Here is a 19,680-nt window from a genome sequence, read left to right as displayed (position 1 = left end):
AGGTACAGTTCCTCTAAAGGGTTCTTCCTAGAGCGTAGGTCAGGGGTCTCCGACTCTGTTCCTGTAGACAGAGCCTTTGTGTGTAGAGGGTTTTGTTCCAACCCAGCTCTAAACACATCTCTGATACGCTCTGGACCTTAATATCTGGAATCGGGTGTATTCATGCTGGGCAGGAACAAAATCCTACACATCACATTTAGCTCTCCAAGACCGAGAGTTGGAGATCACTCACTTATTAGGAACCAAGGATGCTGTAGAGGGTGATTGTGGGTAATGGAGTTTTAAATGGCTTGGATAATGACAATGTAGGCCAGGGGTGTCAAACTCAATTCCTGGAGGGCCGAGCGTCAGCGGGTTTTCGTTCCTCCCTTGTAGTTGATTGATCAGTTAAGACCATTGATTAGTTAGGAACTCCCCTCACCTGGTTGTCGGATGAATTTATTTATTTCCGGCAGTCTAATTGGACACCAATTGAATGGGAATAACAAAAAAAAAACAGCAAACACATGGACCTCCAGGAATTGAGTTTGACACCCTGATGTAAAAGTGACAGACGTGCTTTTGGGCACTCACCGGCCTCTCCTGCTCCAGAACGGATGATTTCCCGGGCTCGTACTCAAAGATACTCCGGGGTTCAGCGCGGTACTTTCTAGTGTCCACTTTCCTATCGGGAGGACCCCACTGATTCCTGGTAAACAATAAATAAAGACATCAGTGTGATCTTGGACGTAGTTTAAGATGATGTCAAAGGCACACCACTAGCCTAGGCATAGGCTCTAGGGCTAAGGTAACCCCTAAGGTGAGGGTCTCAAGGGACTAGTCCTAGGTAAGGACTAAGCCTAGGTCCAAGGCCCATGTCTAGGCCTACATTGCAAAAAGAAAAACCTGACCGCGGTGTGTCTTACATGGTGTCGGGCGAGTCTCGCTCCCGGTCGCTGTCTCTGGACCTCAGCTGGAGGAGGGAGGGCATGGGCGGGGGTGGCGGAGGCACGGGGGAGGGCTCCCTAAAGGTCCCGGGGCTTCCGCTGTCCGACGGGCTCTTGGCCAGGGGCCGGTACGTTTGTGTCCTGGGGGGAGGGTAGGCCATGGTGGGGTTGGAGGACTGACCATATGTGGCTAGGGGAGGGGGAAGGGGAGAGAGATAACAGAGAAAGGACGGGGAGGGAAAATAGAGAGAAAAAGGGGGAGGAAGAAGAGAACGAGAGAGGGAGAGAGAGAAAGGATGGGGGGAGAAAATAGAAAGAGAGAGAAGGGGGTCGTGAACTAAGTGTTCTTGCAAGTCAGGTGTTTGAACACAGGACGACATGACAAACCAGTAGCATACATTTGAATCTTCAAAAAGAGATCTTCCAGACTCTTACCGCTGTCACCGATGACAGTGTATGTGGCGTTGCGCGTGTCGGCATAGTCGTCATCTGTAGAAACACGGAAGAAGGTGAGCAGAACAACACATACTCACACACACACACACCCTGCTGAGAGTACCCTTTTCCCTGCATCCATTTGTGCACACACATACAGATTTCCTACTTTCATCACTGCAGAAATATTCTGCCCGTCTCAGGGAAAACCTCAGTGGGCAAACTAAGGCTCCCTAGGTAGCTTATCAGCAAGGTGAATACTGAAGATAAAAGTATAAGGACCCAAGAGAACGAAGGGCTCACTATTGAAGTTATCCATTGAGAACTACAATGAACTGTGTGTGTGTGTGTGTGTGTATTGTTAAGAACAAATATGCCTTGTATTGACTATTTGATTTGGTGAAGCCCACACAATGGAGCAGAGATCGCGGCAGTGCATCTGTAGGTTCGATTAGACACCGCTTCTCCCACTCAATCCCTCTCTCTCTCTCTCTCTTTCCTCTTTCTATTGCTCTCCTTCCTCTTTCTATTGCTCTTGTTGTATTATCTCGGTCTCTCCCCTTCCACACTCTCTCTCTAATGAGTTCTGGCTCTGTGGAGCTGTAGTGTTCTGGCTCAACAAGGGCACACAGAGAGAAACCCACACACACAAACACAATACATGCACCATTCACACACACACTACATGACCAAAAGTATGTGGACACCTGCTCGTCGAATATCTCATTCCAAAATCATGGACATTAATATGGAGCTGCTATAACAGCCTCCACTCTTCTGGGAAGGCTTTCCACTAGATGCTGAAACATTGCTGCGGGGACTTGCTTCCATTCAGCCACAAGAGCAGTAGTGAAGTCGGGCACCGATGTTGGGCGATTAAGCCTGGCTCGCAGTCAGCGTTCCAATTCATCCCAACAACGTTCGATGGAGTTGAGGTCAAGGCCAGTCAAGTTCTTCCACACCGATCTCAACAAACCATTTCTGGTTTGGACCTCGATTTGGACCTCGATTTGTGCAGGAGGGCATTGTCATGCTGAAACAGGAAGGGGCCTTCCCCAAACTGTTGCCACAAAGTTGGAAGTAGAGAATAGTCTAGAATGTCATTATATGCTGTAGCGTTAACATTTCCCTTCACTGTAACTAAGGGGCCTAGCCCGAACAATGAAGAAACAGCCCCAGACCGTTATTCCTCCTCCACCAAACTTTACAGTTGGCACAATGCATTGGGGCAGGTAGCATTCTCCTGGTATCTCCCAAACCAAGATTCGTCCCTCGGACTGCCAGATGTGAAGCGTGATTCATCACTCCACAGAATGCGTTTCCACTGCTCCAGAGTCCAATGGCGGCGAGCTTTACACCAATCCGGCCGATGCTCGGCATTGCGCATGGTGATCTTAGGCTTGTGTGCAGTTGCTCGGCCATGGAAACCCATTTCATCAAGCTCCCGATGAACAGTTCTTGTGCTGATGTTGCTTCCAAGGGCAGTTTGGAACTCGTTAGTGAGTATCGCAACTGAGGACAGACTGTTCCAAACGCGCTTCAGCACTCGGCGGTCCTGTTCTGTGAGCTTGTTTGGACTACCACTTCGCGGTAGAGACGTTGTTGCTCCTAGATGATTCCACTTCAAAATAACAGCACTTACAGTTGACCGTGGCAGCTCTAGCAGGGCATAAATTTGATGAACTGACTTGTTGGAAATGTGGCATCCTATGACGGTGCCATGTTGAAAGTCACTGAGCTCTTCAGTACGGCCATTCTACTGACAATGTTTGTCTATGGTGATTGCATGGGGGTGTGCTCAATTTTAGCCGAATCCACTAATTTGAAGGGGTGTCCACATACTTTTGTATATATAGTGTACACACACACACACACACACACACACACACACACACACACACACACACACACACCCCCCCCAGGTATTTGACCAATCGTGGTGAACAGCAAGGAAAGACAGACCGTAAAGTAAGCCTTTCACGGTAAGGGCTACACCTGTTGTATTAGGCGCATGGGACAAATAAAGTGGGAGTTGATCGTACATACTGCAATGACACAATGTACTGTCTCCTCCAGTCTAGTGCACTTCTCCCCACCTGCTTTGTGAACCATGTGGATCTGCTTGAACATGGTCTTGTACCAGTCCTTCGGCCTATCCACCGTCTGTGGGGAGAGGGAAAACAATCACAAATCAATGTAGGCTACGGACAGACGGATCGATAGATGGATAGATGGACAGGACAAGGAAAAGTCTGTGTCCATAGCCACGTGTTTTTGTTTGTCCCACACTCAGTCATGTGTCATCGCCTGACAAGGGAAGTTCATCTCTTGGCAAGTCGATAACATTGACCACCACCGCGACATGACTAGGCAGAAAAGTGTCTATTTCCAGTCCAGAGTGTGTGTGTGTGTGTGTTTGACCAGACGTACCCAGATGGCCCGAGCTTGGCCACACCTCCGCTAATACCATGGTTACCAGCGAGGGGCCAGAAATATTTTCCACAGAGCACCTGTCTCGCTCTCTGACTATCTGTTTTGGTCTCTCTCCCTCTCCTTCTCTCCCAGTATCCATGCTCTTCACAGCCTCTCAATAGAGTGTTGACTAGTGTCTGAAGTACTCTTATACACGGCTGAGATACATACACAGACACACTTGGATGTGGGTACACACAAACACACACACACACACACACACACAGAGAGAGAGAGAGAGAGAGAGAGAGAGAGAGAAAGGCTGCTCATGGCCCTGTAGCACAATAGAGAGGACTTTGACTAAGTCCCTAATTACAGATAGTGTACATAGAGAGGTAGAGAGCGAGAGAGAGAGAGAGAGCTGGAGAGAGAGGTAGAGAGAGAGAGAGCTGAGAGAGAGAGAGAGAGAGAGAGAGAGAGAGAGAGAGAGAGAGACAAATGAGAGAGAGAGAGCTGAGAGAGAGAGAGAGCTGAGAGAGAGAGAAAGGGCTCTGAATAAGAGGTCTAAAGCTGCTGACATCTCAAAAGCATTCCTCCCACTTGGTCCTGCTCACATATCAGACAGCAGACAAGGCTAGTCAGGGCCAGAGGTACTCCACACAATGGTGAGTCATGAAACTCCACAACACACAACGTGTCAATCCCAAACGGCACCCTATTCCCTATACAGTGCACTACTTTTGGCCAGGCTACATAGGGTTCCGGTCAAAAGTGGTGTACTATAAAGGGAATAGGGTGCCGTGTGGGACAGAGCCACTGTCAAGGACCACAAGATATGAAATATAGGCTTACTTCTCTGTAGCGAAAATCATCCCAACTAAAATGAAACAGAACTTTTAAGCCTTCTTAAAATGTGTTCTTAAACTACGTGTCCAAAATAGTTTTTTTCCCCACTTGTCATGTGTATGACTGCCTGCGTGTCCACGCCTCACCGTGCGAATGGCGATGGGGATGCCCGTGTCATCCACGGGGCCGATGCCCTCGTAGTGGGGCGCCTTGATGACCGACACCCTCTTCTCCTCCTCTGAAAAGCGGGCGATGGGCACCGTGCTGCTCATGCTGGTGTGGCCCGACAACACCGACTCACACATCACCGACTCTGAACCTTCTGTATGGTGTGTGTGTGTAGTGCAGTGTGTGCAGGGGGAGAGAAGAGGAGAAAAAAAGGGATGAATAGAGCGATGGAGGAAGGAAGAGAGGACAGTGAACTGATGCGAGTCATTTGGATGGGCTGGCCCAGAAAACACACAAACGTGCACGCTCTCCATTTCTCACACACACACAAACACAGCAGCCCCTCACCACACACACCCATCCTCATATCTACAATGTTGGATAAGCACTTCACAGTAGTGGGGAAACCGTTTATTAGAGATATCCACTGAGTATGCCAAACATTAGGAACACCTTCCTAATATTGAGTTGCACCGCACCCCCCATTTTGACATCAGAACAGCCTCAATTCGTCAAGGCACGGACTCTACAAGGTGTTGAAAGCGTCCCACAGGGATGCTGGCCCATGTTGACTCCAATGCTTCCCAGAGTAGTGTCAAGTTGGCTGGATGTCCTTTTGGGTGGTGGACCATTCTTGATACACTCGGGAAACTGTTTAGCGTGACAAACTCAGCAGCGTTGCAGTTCTTGACACACTCAAACCGGTGCGCTCCTGGCACCTACTACCATAACCCGTTCAAAAGGTACATACATCTTTTGTCTTGCCCATTCACGCTCTGAATGGCACACATACACAATCCATGTCTCAAGGCTTAAAAATCATTTTTTAACCTGTCTCCTCGCCTTCATCTACACTGATTGAAGTGGATTTAACAAGTGACATCAATAAGGGATCTTAGCTTTCACCTGGTCAGTCTGTGAAATGGAAAGAGAAGGCGTTCCTAACATTTTGTACACTCAGTGTGTATACAGTACATCATAGTAAATGTAGGGATGTGCGACGACGATGCGAGTTATGCCCCGATAAGCATATTCCCACTGCCAGGTACACTTTGTCAGCAATTCACTTCCCATTGTGTTCCCCTATTGAGTAGCTTCACTTCTGCCTCTAATAGGTGTAAATACATCATATCCTGCAAACAACAATAGTCCCCATTACATCAAGTAACTGGACAAGTGCATTAAAGGGCCATTATTTCTGGGCGGTAGTAAGAGTGAGGGGATCAATATCAGAACAAAGTGAACGTATGGGTTGAAGTAAATCACCACAGTAGCGTGATGACGTGTAAATTCATAGAAATCTGAAAACCGGTTATCAATTGGCTTGCTTTGTGTGGAGGCGTACGCTGTGGTTCAGGATCGTTCTCAGCATAAGACTGCTTGGTCATGTAGTGGTTGTCAAGCCTTATTCTGTGCTCATTGTTTTGTTAAAGGTAGACTCAGTAATATGGCATTGTGGTTCACAGCAGGGCAGCTGCCTGCTTACACAAGTCAACAAAACAAATCTAAAAATCAGCCCAGGCTGACACGGTCAGGACCCCCCACTCTCACCTGCGTTCCGACTCTGCATGTGGACCCCCCCTGGGCTGAACGAGGCGGGGAGAGGGGGGTAGGCCGGGGGTGAGGACGGTCTCTGGGGGTGGGGCGCACCTCCATTCATTGCCACTTGAATAGCTTGGCCCTGGAGGAGAGAGAAAGATGCGAGAGAAAAAGAGAGAGTGAGGGGAGGGGAGACAGACAGAGAGAGGGGGGGACATCAGAACCAGGAGGGTAAAAACAGTGCACTCCCATTTGCAAGAAACAACATTTGTAGTGGTCAAAACTGATGGGACAGAGACAACCAGATGATAACGTTATGTGGGTAAGACTCAAAGACTCTGTACTGAGAATTGACAAGTCTGTAATAACAATAGGTTTACCAGTAAGACTAAAATGGTTATACGGGTAGATTGTGCGGTCAAAGGTCAAAGTGATTGTTACGAGAGGAGTGCAACAGACAGTATTGGAAAATCGTGCTGCATCAGAAAACATAAAAGGTTCGTTAAAAAGAAGTAGTTGAGTAGTTGGAAGTCAACAAACAACATGGACTTACTTCAAAAATCAGGTGTTTCATTATTGGTTTGAAACGACACGTAAAAGACCGTGTCAAATCCTTGTCGCTTTGAAAGACCCACAATCAAAACTCCCACAATGAAATAAAAGACTTAACAGACATAGGAAAGAAGTTGTTGTACCTAAAAGTTAATGACAGTTGGACAAATCCTCACATTTTGCTATGTGAGAAACACACACACAAGACACGCTACATAGGTGGGATCATGGTGCAGAAAGACATTGTTAGACTAAAACCATCAGAAGAGTGCAAAGGGAGGTGTTATGACAGTGGGACAAGGGGGTGGGGCATACAAGAGCGCCTCGCTCAAGACGGGTGAGTGGATTAGTTGGAGGAGCTTGTAAACACTATATTGTTTGGGTGTGGAACAGTTTTTGAGGTTGGGGGGGACTCAATCTTCCTTGGTGTAGCCAGTAGTTAGCGACGTTGTGGGGGGGATAGTTACGTTAGTGGCAGCAGCGGCGGAGGTTAGCGGCGGCGCCTCATCGGTGCCCGTGGTGGACGCGGAGGTCGACATGTGGCTGAGGGTGGGCGAGGGTGTGGGAGACACGCCGGGGGAGTCCAGGCTGCAGATCTGGAACTCCTCCAGGAGGCCCGCCATGGAGGACGAGTACTGGCTGAGCACTGACACTGTCACAGGGGAGAGCGAGGGTGACATGCCCCCCATACCTTCACCAGCACTAACCATGCTAACGCTAACCCCTCCGACTATGCCAATTTTGTCCATTCTCCCCCACCCGCCGCGCTCCAAGGTGGCGTATGGGGACGGGGCGTACGGGGTGGGCGACAGCGCTTTGAGGCCCGCCAGGTAGTCCAGTGAGTCGGCGCTGTGGAGGTTGTAAGGGGAGCGCCGGGCGCTGTGGTCGGGGGAGCAGGGGTGAGGAGGCGAGCCCTGGTAGGATGGAAGGGGGTTATGTAGGAGGAAGAAAGGGAGGGGGAGAGAGTTTAAACTGATGTGGCTGTGCATGTTTGGGTAGTCAAACAGGACAGGAAGTGACACTGTGTGTGACATAAAATGATGTGCTGTTTTGTCACACTGCATTATAGTGTGCAGACTGTTGTTACCTTCACTGTGGGTTAAGAGATTGGATTAGTGCAATCACGGTGTTTGAAGATATTGGACACTGAACAAAACACACTGTGCTCTAAATCTGGCCATCCCCCTGACAAACGCACAAACACACGCACAATCCCAGATAGTCTGGTTGGTTGGTTGTGCCTGACAAACCACTGGTGCTGTTGAAGAAGAACTGACAGAGGTTGATTAGGAAACTGAAACTCAGTTATAGTACCAGCACATTCGCTTCGGCCGGTCGAGGTGGAACTGGAGGGGGGCCCTTCACCTTCCTGCCCTCCCCAGGGTCAGAAGCTGGGGCTGGGGCGCTGGGCTCCAGAGTGGGGGCCTTGGAGCCCGGTGGTTTGGGGCTCCGTGGAGCCATCTGGACGGAGAGAGAGGCTGTGTGATGGCTTTGGGGGCCGATGGAGGAGTCTCTACGGGGGGGAAGGTTAGGGGGAGGAGGGGAGGTGGTGAGAGTCTCGGGCTGGGAGACGGGTTGGTGGGAGGGGGGATCAGGGATGGTGACGGGGGTGAGTCTGAGGGAGGACACCTTGCGCTCTGCAGCCTGAAGCTGGGTGGTGGAGGAGGAAGTAGCAGTGGAGGCTTTGACCTTGCTGGTGCCATTGGGGATGGGGTTGGCAAGGGGGGACTGAGGGTTTGTTTGTGGGGGCTGGGGGTTGGGTTCTGGTTCAGATTGGGGTTGGGGTACAGAAGTGCTGGTAGTGCTCTGGTGGTGGGAGTAAGAAGACGTGCTCTTGACTGTGTAAGACTCTTTGAGGACGGCCTTCTCGTTGGAGAGGGCTAGCATCCCGGGTCCGAGGGTCTCGGCTAGGAGGGAGCTGTAGGAGGGGGGGATAGCGCCTGTGGCGGGGGAGGGGTAGCTCTCTCTCCTAGGGGGCGGGAGGGGGACCTGATTGACAGCCTGTGCAGCCAATTAGAATCAGAGAAGGAAAACAGCAACAAACAACATTGTTTATCAATGGAATGATTGAAATAAAGATATGAGACAGACAAAATCCAGTCCAAAGTATAATACAAGACCAATACACCCTTGACCGGAATATATTCGGGGGGTTTTTCTCTACGTTGTAAACATTTTATGAGGTTGTGGTGTGATTTATTTTCCACTTTAAAAGCCAACGTCATAAAAATGTGGCCTGGAATCAAACAGAGATCATTTTAGAAGATTGAAGACATGTGTGGAGCAGACTGCTTCCTTGCTGCGTTTATTATCCCCAAATGACACACACACACACACACACACACACACACACACACACGCACACACACACACACACACACACACACACTCCTCTGGGGGAGGAAAGGAATCTTTGATTAGTCTCTTCATAGCCGCTGGAAAACAACATAAACATATCAACTTGAATCAACAGAAAAACTTGACAGGGGAAATTCTCTGGAGGCACTGGTGGTGAAGGAATAACACTGTAGGATTTATTCACATTATAAACTTCCTGATAAAGAATGATTCACACTGCTCTAATACTACGGATTCAACAATGATAGCTTTGCCACTGAACTCAATCAGTGTGGTGTGAACACTCTGGTTAAACTGATTAAACCCATTAAAATGCTGTATAGGAATTCAACAATGATAGCTTTGCCACTGAACTCAATCAGTGTGGTGTGAACACTCTGGTTAAACTGATTAAACCCATTAAAATGCTGTATAGGAATTCAACAATGATAGCTTTGCCACTGAACTCAATCAGTGTGGTGTGAACACTCTGGTTAAACTGATTAAACCCATTAAAATGCTGTATAGGAATTCAACAATGATCGCTTTGCCACTGAACTCAATCAGTGTGGTGTGAACACTCTGGTTAAACTGATTAAACCCATTAAAACGCTGTATAGGAATTCAACAATGCACAGTGTGTGTATTCACCTGTGTGGGGGACCTCTTGTCTTGCAGGTTTGGCCTGACGCTGCGGAAGCCCTTGGCGGCCAAGGAGGAAGTGATGTCGTCGCCGTTCCTTAGGCCATCGGTGCTGCGTGACCTCCAAGCATCTGGAACACACACACACAATTACAGGTCACAGTCACACATCTCATAATATGTGACAGGCCTTGCATAAAACAACTAGACCCCTTGATGCCAACGCATGATGTATCCCTTTTCACTGCTTACAGTGCAAGATAAATTGGATGCTCGCATCGTGTCAAGACACACTTCATTGAACTGCAGTTACCTGAATCTGACGAGTGAGACTCACTCCCTGTGAGGAGAAAAGAAACACACATTAATGTGACATTTGGCGTGCATGTCTAGATGCAGGATCCTCATCAATACGCAGCAAAAGAGACATTTGAATGGTGGGTTCAGTAGTTTGAATACATATCCAAATTAATGAGACAGACTTCTGAAAGAAGGGGAGAAGAACATTTAGGGAAGGAAAAAGGGACAATTCAATGACACATAGAAGGGATACGGTTAATATGGAGTGTTGTCAGAGGCACGTCTATTCTACACCATCGATTTCTAGCAGAATGTTCCCCAATGTTGTGTTCTACACAGTCTATTCTCATCTGAACGTTCCGCAACGTTGTGCCCTTCTGAATGCAGCCCTTACAAAAGCCAATAGAGCCGAGACAAAGCCAGGACATTATGACCCAGTGCACCACACGAGAGATAGAAACCAGGGTCATGTTCTTTCAGCACCAAACGGAACAAATAAGAGTGAAACGGCGGAGGTACCATCTGAACTTTTCCAATAAGAAATGCTTGTTTTCCATTGCAAAACATTTTGCCACGCTGTGCCCTATTGAACATGACCCTGTGCTACTGTCCACATATCCCAACTGCTATTAACTCAAGTGTCAAATAGAATATAGATTAGAACCCCATAATTAGAGGTAAGAGGACATACAGCAGCTAACCAGCTAAAGACACTCAATGGGGCCCAAAACAAAGTAACACGGGCTAACTAACTAACAAATATTTATAGATACCAAATAAATAATTGCAATCGCTAAATTTATTTTACCAAAGAACACCATATTGACTATACAGATATAGCCAAGCTGCATACTGCCATATGATGGTATATGATATGTTTTTATCTTCTAGCACAGCGCACTGAACTAATTAATTACCACACCAGCTGAATCAGGTGTGGTACTGGAATAAATCAAATAAGTGGAACTGGGGGGTACTCAATGAAAGGTTTAGGAAACACTACTGTAGAAGATGGGAGAGGTTGCTGTTGTTGGGGGGAGCTTACTGATCACAGACATACAGTACATCAGCCTAACTAATGCATCTATTTCAAACCCTACAGGTTTGACTATAATTGGCTTTGGAGAGAGCAGCAGAGTGGGAAACTGATGACAGAGAAGCCAACACAAAGCCAGAAAAGAAAGGAATCTCCCGACCAGTCAGAATAAAAACTCTTTAGAGGCTTGGCTAAGTTAGCGGTTCTCCTACTTCTTAAACGGCTATCAGAAATACATTGAAAGAGGGATGAGACAGTCGAGGTCGGGGAGATGAAGTGTGTGTGTGTGTGTGTGAGTGTGTGTGTGTGAGTGCATGCCTGTGTGTGTGTTGCAAGAGAGTGTTTCTCTGTGTGTGTGTGCATGTGTGTGTAGCCAGGAACGAGCGATGGAAATTTCATGAGGCGCGGAGAGTGTTTTTATATCCCTGGCAGGGCTTAATAGCTCTCGCCCGCTGCCCGCCATCACCCAGGGAATTCTGGGTATCCGGAGATATTCGGCGTTGACAGCATATGTTGTTAATAGCTGATGCCGTCGTGTGCGAAGCCGCCGCTGCCTTGCATTTTCAGGGGAGATGTCTTTCACTACGTTACCCATGAGTAACGGGGGGGGGGTCTATTACTTTTCACGGCAGGGAAATTAAAACGCTAAAGTGTACAGTCATGTGGTTTCCACCCCCCATTGAGCGCGAGCTGGGCCCCTAAAATGAACAGCCTGAGGCAGACCGCACTTGAATCTGTCAACTTGTTCGATACAGCAGATTTGAGGTACAAGTTGTGCTTAAACACAGATCTAAAATCAGATTATTGTACCTTTCAATCCTGGCTTTAGGTCATTGGGGATGGCATAATATCTGACCCTGTATCTGTGATTAAGGCCAACTTTGATGCTAGTTCACCACACCCTTTAGACCAGGGATTGTCAAATAGGTTTGGCCTCGGGACAACTTTTTTCTGAGCTAATAGTTGGTGGGCCAGAACATAATTAGCCTATAATATTAGCACAGTTAATTGGCCTACATTACAAATTGAACAACATTTTTAACACATCTGATAGTCACTGAATTTATTATGTACTAACAATGATTTCGATCTGATTACGCTCGTATTCAATTATAATTTTTGTCTATTTCTCTGTGTGTTGATTGGTTGGGAAAAATAGGTCTACATAGCCTACTGTAGGGCCCACTACTTTTTGTGACGTCAACATTCGTTCAGAACAATTAGCTCGACAGCAACAGAAAAAGTCGCTCTCAGAAAGTATCAAAAGAAAGTTGGTAATGAAAATTGAAGGTTCAGGGAAGAACGTACACTTCATCTTACCATCTTTTTTCCCCAATGCCAAGCCAGCGTGTCTTATTTGCAATGAAAATGTTGCTGTTTGCAAAGAACTCAAATCTCAGACGTCATTATGAATCTAAGCATGGAACTTTCAAAGTGGCCTTCCCGACCCAGACAGAGGCCCGACGCAGAAACATCGAAGCGTTAACTGCAAGCTACACACACAGCTTTTTGGGCTGACATATTCTGTCACTTAAAACGGGTTAAAACTCCAGTTACAAGGAAGAGGAAAAACATTCATGGACATGGTGGAAAAACTTGCGGCCTTTACTAGGAAGCCCAGGTGGAGAATTATACTCTCTTGCTAAGAAAACAATACCCTCGCTGGATGAGGCCGCAATTCAAACTGAGCTGATTGAATTCCAGACATCCAGCAAAATCAAGGATGCGCTCAGGAATGCTGAGCTTTGGGTGGCATGCTCAGAGGAATACAGCACAATAAAGAACCTTGCATTTTATGTGCTAACAATGCTTGGGTCGCCTTACACCTGCGAGTACTCATTTTCCTCCATGAACGCAATATAGACCATCTCACCCCGACATCCACTAGATCCTGTCCGAGGGGAAATGCAACTTTTCCCATTGAGTAAGTAACTTAGTGGCCTATATGACTGTACAGTCGTGGCCAAAAGTTTTGAGAATGACACAAATATTAATTTTCACAAAGTCTGCTGCCTCAGTTCGTATGATGGTAATTTGCATATTTTCCAGAATGTTATGAAGAATGATCAGATGAAGTCCCTCTTTGCCATGCAAATGAACTGAATCCCCCAAAAACATTTCCACTGCATTTCAGCCCTGCCACAAAAGGACCAGCTGACATCATGTCAGTGATTCTCTCGTTAACACAGGTGTGAGTGTTGACGAGGACAAGGCTGGAGATCACTCTGTCATGCTGATTGAGTTCGAGTAACTGACGGGAAGCTTCAAAAGGAGGGTGGTGCTTGGAATCATTGTTCTTCCTCTGTCAGCCATGGTTACCTGCAAGGAAACATGTGCCGTCATCATTGCTTTGAACAAAAAGGGCTTCACAGGCAAGGATATTGCTGCCAGTAAGATTGCACCTAAATCAACCATTTATCGGATCATCAAGAACTTCAAGGAGAGTGGTTCAATTGTTGTGAAGAAGGCTTCAGGGCACCCAAGAAAGTCCAGCAAGCGCCAGGACCGTCTCCTAAAGTTCATTCAGCTGCAGGATCGGGGCACCACCAGTACAGAGCTTGCTCAGGAATGGCAGCAGGCAGGTGTGAGTGCATCTGCACGCACAGTGAGGTGAAGACTTTTGGAGGATGGCCTGATGTCAAGAAGGGCAGCAAAGAAGCCACTTCTCTCCAGGAAAAACATCAGGGACAGACTGATATTCTGCAAAAGGTACAGGGATTGGACTGCTGAGGACTGGGGTAAAGTAATTTTCTCTGATGAATCCCCTTTCCGATTGTTTGGGGCATCCGGAAAAAAGCTTGTCCGGAGAAGACAAGGTGAGCGCTAGCATCAGTCCTGTGTCATGCCAACAGTAAAGCATCCTGAGACCATTCATGTGTGGGGTTGCTTCTCAGCCGAGGGAGTAGGCTCACTCACAATTTTGTCTAAGAACACAGCCATGAATAAAGAATGGTACCAACACATCCTCCAAGAGCAACTTCTCCCAACCATCCAGGAACAGTTTGGTGACGAACAATGCCCTTTCCAGCATGATGGAGCACCTTGTCATAAGGCAAAAGTGATAACTAAGTGGCTCGGGAAACAAAACATCGATATTTTGAGTCCATGGCCAGGAAACTCCCCATACCTTAATCCCATTGAGAACTTGTGGTCAATCCTCAAGAGGCGGGTGGACAAACAAAAACCCACAAATTCTGACAAACTCCAAGCATTGATTATGCAAGAATGGGCTGCCATCAGTCAGGATGTGGCCCAGAATTTAATTGACAGAATGCCAGGGCGGATTGCAGAGGTCTTAAAAAAGAAGGATCAACACTGCAAATATTGACTCTTTGCATCAACTTCATGTAATTGTCAATAAAAGCCTTTGACACTTATGAAATGCTTGTAATTATACTTCAGTATTCTATAGTAACATCTGACAAAAATATCTAAAGACACTGAAGCAGCAAACTTTGTGCTAATTAATATTTGTGTCATTCTCAAAACGTTTGGCCACGACTGTATTTAGCAAATACTAACATTATTGTGAGTGCTTATCTGGAGATATTTAGATCTCAAGCTGTTTGATCTGTCCTTAAAGGAGCAGGTGATCCCGATACAGACATCGCCTTTTTTTTCTTTAAATTATTGTTTTATGTAGGATGCTACATTTTTGGGCAGTTGAAATTGTAAATAGGCCTAATGTAAAAAAAAAAAGACATCTATTAGGCCATATATTTGGTTCTTGTGAAAGATACTGTTAAGCCTCATAGCCGACCTCAGACACTTAAGTTATTTTATATGGGCCTAGGCTCAGAAGAAATAGACTCCACTTATGCCCCCGTTGTTTGTAAATTAAAATTATTGTTGAATTACTCGACTGGTGTAGTTTTTCTCCATCTGTTGCTGTGCAACACTTGCATAACAAGTTAGCTATATTTTCAGCACCTGGCGCTGTTCACCTCCTATTGATTGCGCTGCGGTGGCAGCTTTACGTTTCAGCACCCCAAAACGGTCCGCTACCTGCTTTATTAGCTGACTGTCTTCTGCATTCACTCGCCTAGTGAATGAAGTTAAAATGTAACTATAGCATTATTTAGGTAGTGTAACTTCCTTCTTTAATGAAAAAAAAAAATCATAATTCATTGGGGAGGGGGGCCTAATAATACTGCTGGCAGGCAAGATTTGGCCCGCAGACCACCAGTTGGGGAACCCTGCTTTAGACTATGCAATACCCTCACAAGCAATATTTGTGTTTGATGTCAGTCCATGAAGATTAAAATCAAAGACAAAACACACAACATCCCCCTTATTTCCCTCACCAACTTTAAACATCAGCTATCTGAGCAGCTAACCGATCGCTGCAGCTGTACATAGCCCATCTGTACATTGCCCACCTTATCTACCTACCTCATCCCCTTACTGTTTTTATTTTAATTTACTTTTCTGCTCTTTTTGCAAACCAGTATCTCTAAATGCACATCTTCATATGCTCATTTATCACTCCAGTGTTAATCTGCTAAATTGTAATTATTTGCTCCTATTGCCTATTTATTGCCTACCTCCTCATGCCTTTTGCACACACTGTATATGGACTTTCGTTTTTCTACTGTATCATTGACTTGTTTATTGTGTTATTGGCTTGTTTGTTTACTCCATGTGTAACTCTGTGTTGTTGTCTGTGTCACACTGCTTTGCTTTATTTTGACCAGGTCGCAGTTGTAAATGAGAACTTGTTCTCAACTTGCCTACCTGGTTAAATAAAGGTGAAATAAAATAATAAAAAATAAAAAAATCCCTGTCTGTTTCCCACTAGATCCAAGCTCAGAGCCAAAAGAGTGGTAAGAGAGAGTCTGTGTTGCCATGGTTTCGAGCCACCACAGTACCATTTCTAAATCGGTCATGCCCAACCATGTACAGTGCACACATCCGCTGCAAAGCACGTGGGGAATTCCCTCGACTCGAACAGAGCCCAGTCTTACCCAATCACGGCAAAGCTCTGAGAAACTGACACGAACCATCTAGTTTCTCAGAGGAATGAAAAGAGAACAAAGGGGGAGGAAAAGAGAGTGATATTGAGTGATTGCAGGGGATAAAGGAGAGGAAACGGAGTGACAGATAGTGAGAAGGACCCTGGTCCCGGAGGATGACAAACGACGGCTGTCACAGGGAGTAAGACAAATGAAAGCAACAGGAAGTAAATGATGTCAGGGCAGTGGAAGGGATGAGGTGGAAGAAAAGACAACATTTAAACAAAGGGGCCATTTTATGTCTTGATAGAACATGAAACCCCACGAAGGAATCTATTAAATAGAATGGTATGGGTTATTAAGCAAATTAACAACTGTTACAGTAATTTACTCAATTACAGTGCATTCGGAAAGTATTCGGACACCTCAACTTTTTCCACATTGTTATGTTACAGCCTTATTCTAAAATTGATAAAAATGTTGTTTTTTACTTCAATCTACACACAATACACCATAATGACAATGCAAAAATAGGTTTAGAATTTTTTGAAATGTAAAAAATAAATAATGGAAATATCATATTTACATAAGTATTCAGAGCCTTTATTCAGTGCTTTGTTGAAGCACCTTTGGCAGAGATTACAGCCAAGAGTCTTGTTGGGTAAGACTCTACAAGCTTGGCACACCTGTATTTGGGGAGTTTCTCCCATTCTTCTGTGCAGATCCTCTCAAGCTCTGTCAGGTTGGATGGGGAGCATCGCTGCACAGCTATTTTAAGCCCGGGCTTTGGCTGGGCCTCTCAAGGACATTCAGAGACTTGTCCCAAAGCCACTCCTACGTTGTCTTGGTTGTGTGCTTAGGGTCGTTGTCCTGTTGGAAGATAAACCTTCACCTCAGTCTGAGGTCCTGAGCGCTCTGGAGCAGGTTTTCATCAAGGATCTCTCTGTACTTTGCTCTGTTCATCTTTCCCTCAACCCTGACTAGTCTCCCAGTCCCTGCCGCTGAAAAACATCCCCACAGGATGAGGCTGCCACCATGCTTCACCGTAGGGATAGTTCCAGGTTTCCTTCAAACGTGACATTTGGCATCAAGGCCAAAGAGTTCAATCTTGGTTTCATCAGACCAGAGAATCTGGTTCCCCATGGTCTGATAGTCCTTTAGGTGCCTTTTGGCAAACTCCAAGCCATCTGTTATGTGCCTTTTACTGAGGACTGGCTTCCGTCTGGCCACTTTACCATAAAGGCCTGATTGGTTCTCCCATTACCACAGAGGAACTCTGGAGCTCTGTCAGAGTGACCATTGGGTTCTTGGTTACCTCCCTGACCAAGGCCATTCTCCCCCGATTGCTCAGTTTGGTCGGGCGGCCAGCTCTAGGATGATTATTGGTGATTCCAAACTTTTTTCATTTAAGAATGGTGGAGGCCACTGTGTTCTTGGGGACCTTCAATGCTGCAAAAATGTTTTGGTACCCTTCCCCAGATCTGTGCCTCGACACAATCCTGTCTCAGAGCTCTACGAACAGGCGTTTGCCTTTCCAAATCAATTCCAATCAATTGAATTTACCACAGTGGACTCCAATCAAGTTGTAGAAACATCTCAAGGACGATCAATGGAAACAGGATACACCTGAGCTCAATTTCAAGTCTCGTATTTTTAATACATTTGCAAAAAAATACATTCTAACAACCTGTTTTCGCTTTGTCATTATGGGGTATTGTGTGTAGATTGATGAGATTTTTAAAAATATTTAATCAATTTTAGAATAAGGCTGTAACGTAAGAAAAATTTGGAAAGATTCAAGGGGTCTGAATCCTTCCCGAATGCACTGCATGTCTTATTTGCGCATAGTCAAAAGTTGCACTGATTCAAGGGTTGTGTTTTGTTGGTGTGTGTTTTGTTTGTGGTGTGTGTGTATATATATATATATATATATATACACATACACTGCTCAAAAAAATAAAGGGAACACTTAAACAACACATCCTAGATCTGAATGAAAGAAAATCTTATTAAATACTTTTTTCTTTACATAGTTGAATGTGCTGACAACAAAATCACACAAAAATAATCAATGGAAATCCAATTTATCAACCCATGGAGGTCTGGATTTGGAGTCACACTCAAAATTAAAGTGGAAAACCACACTACAGGCTGATCCAACTTTGATGTAATGTCCTTAAAACAAGTCAAAATGAGGCTCAGTAGTGTGTGTGGCCTCCCCGTGCCTGTATGACCTCCCAACAACGCCTGGGCATGCTCCTGATGAGGTGGCGGATGGTCTCCTGAGGGATCTCCTCCCAAACCTGGACTAAAGCATCCGCCAACTCCTGGACAGTCTGTGGTGCAACGTGGCGTTGGTGGATGGAGCGAGACATGATGTCCCAGATGTGCTCAATTGGATTCAGGTCTGGGGAACGGGCGGGCCAGTCCATAGCATCAATGCCTTCCTCTTGCAGGAACTGCTGACACACTCCAGCCACATGAGGCCTAGCATTGTCTTGCATTAGGAGGAATCCAGGGCCAACCGCACCAGCATATGGTCTCACAAGGGGTCTGAGGATCTCATCTCGGTACCTAATGGCAGTCAGGCTACCTCTGGCGAGCACATGGAGGGCTGTGCGGCCCCCCAAAGAAATGCCACCCCACACCATGACTGACCCACCGCCAAACCGGTCATGCTGGAGGATGTTGCAGGCAGCAGAACGTTCTCCACGGCGTCTCCAGACTCTGTCACGTCTGTCACGTGCTCAGTGTGAACCTGCGTTCATCTGTGAAGAGCACAGGGCGCCAGTGGCGAATTTGCCAATCTTGGTGTTCTCTGGCAAATGCCAAACGTCCTGCACGGTGTTGGGCTGTAAGCACAACCCCCACCTGTGGACGTCGGGCCCTCATACCACCTTCATGGAGTCTGTTTCTGACCGTTTGAACAGACACATGCACATTTGTGGCCTGCTGGAGGTCATTTTGCAGGGCTCTGGCAGTGCTCCTCCTGCTCCTCCTTGCACAAAGGCGGAGGTAGCGGTCTTGCTGCTGGGTTGTTGCCCTCCTACGGCCTCCTCCACGTCTCCTGATGTACTGGCCTGTCTCCTGGTAGCGCCTCCATGCTCTGGACACTACGCTGACAGACACAGCAAACCTTCTTGCCACAGCTCGCATTGATGTGCCATCCTGGATGAGCTGCACTACCTGAGCCACTTGTGTGGGTTGTAGACTCCGTCTCATGCTACCACTAGAGTGAAAGCACCGCCAGCATTCAAAAGTGACCAAAACATCAGCCAGGAAGCATAGGAACTGAGAAGTGGTCTGTGGTCCCCACCTGCAGAACCACTCCTTTATTGGGGGTGTCTTGCTAATTGCCTATAATTTTCACCTGTTGTCTATTCCATTTACACAACAGCATGTGAAATGTATTGTCAATCAGTGTTTCTTCCTAAGTGGACAGTTTGATTTCACAGAAGTGTGATTGACTTGGAGTTACATTGTGTTGTTTAAGTGTTCCCTTTATTTTTTTGAGCAGTGTATATATATATATTAG

At 46.4% G+C, this 19,680-nt stretch overlaps 1 protein-coding gene across 9 annotated transcripts in view; it reads right to left on the bottom strand.

Moving 5' to 3' along the window:
• LOC115202135 (sorbin and SH3 domain-containing protein 2) overlaps window positions 1–19,680 on the bottom strand; it is a 91,117-nt gene that overhangs the window by 27,164 nt on the left and 44,273 nt on the right. For 8 of the 9 annotated variants that reach the window (XM_029766055.1, XM_029766062.1, XM_029766059.1 and 5 more), the window contains 9 exons: window positions 10,171–10,197; window positions 9,867–9,988; window positions 8,193–8,879; window positions 6,339–6,468; window positions 4,766–4,941; window positions 3,458–3,524; window positions 1,362–1,415; window positions 906–1,116; window positions 574–688 (listed from right to left, as the gene is read on the bottom strand). In XM_029766055.1, coding sequence (XP_029621915.1) covers window positions 574–688; window positions 906–1,116; window positions 1,362–1,415; window positions 3,458–3,524; window positions 4,766–4,941; window positions 6,339–6,468; window positions 8,193–8,879; window positions 9,867–9,988; window positions 10,171–10,197 — 1,589 coding nt within the window. The remainder of the gene's footprint in view (window positions 1–573; window positions 689–905; window positions 1,117–1,361; window positions 1,416–3,457; window positions 3,525–4,765; window positions 4,942–6,338; window positions 6,469–8,192; window positions 8,880–9,866; window positions 9,989–10,170; window positions 10,198–19,680) is intronic. The other variant, XM_029766064.1, reaches the window with a different exon arrangement.

Source organism: Salmo trutta, chromosome 11, assembly GCF_901001165.1.
Source record: "Salmo trutta chromosome 11, fSalTru1.1, whole genome shotgun sequence".
In the NCBI taxonomy this organism is placed as follows: domain Eukaryota; kingdom Metazoa; phylum Chordata; class Actinopteri; order Salmoniformes; family Salmonidae; genus Salmo; species Salmo trutta.
This window is presented reverse-complemented; position numbering and strand designations above follow the sequence as displayed.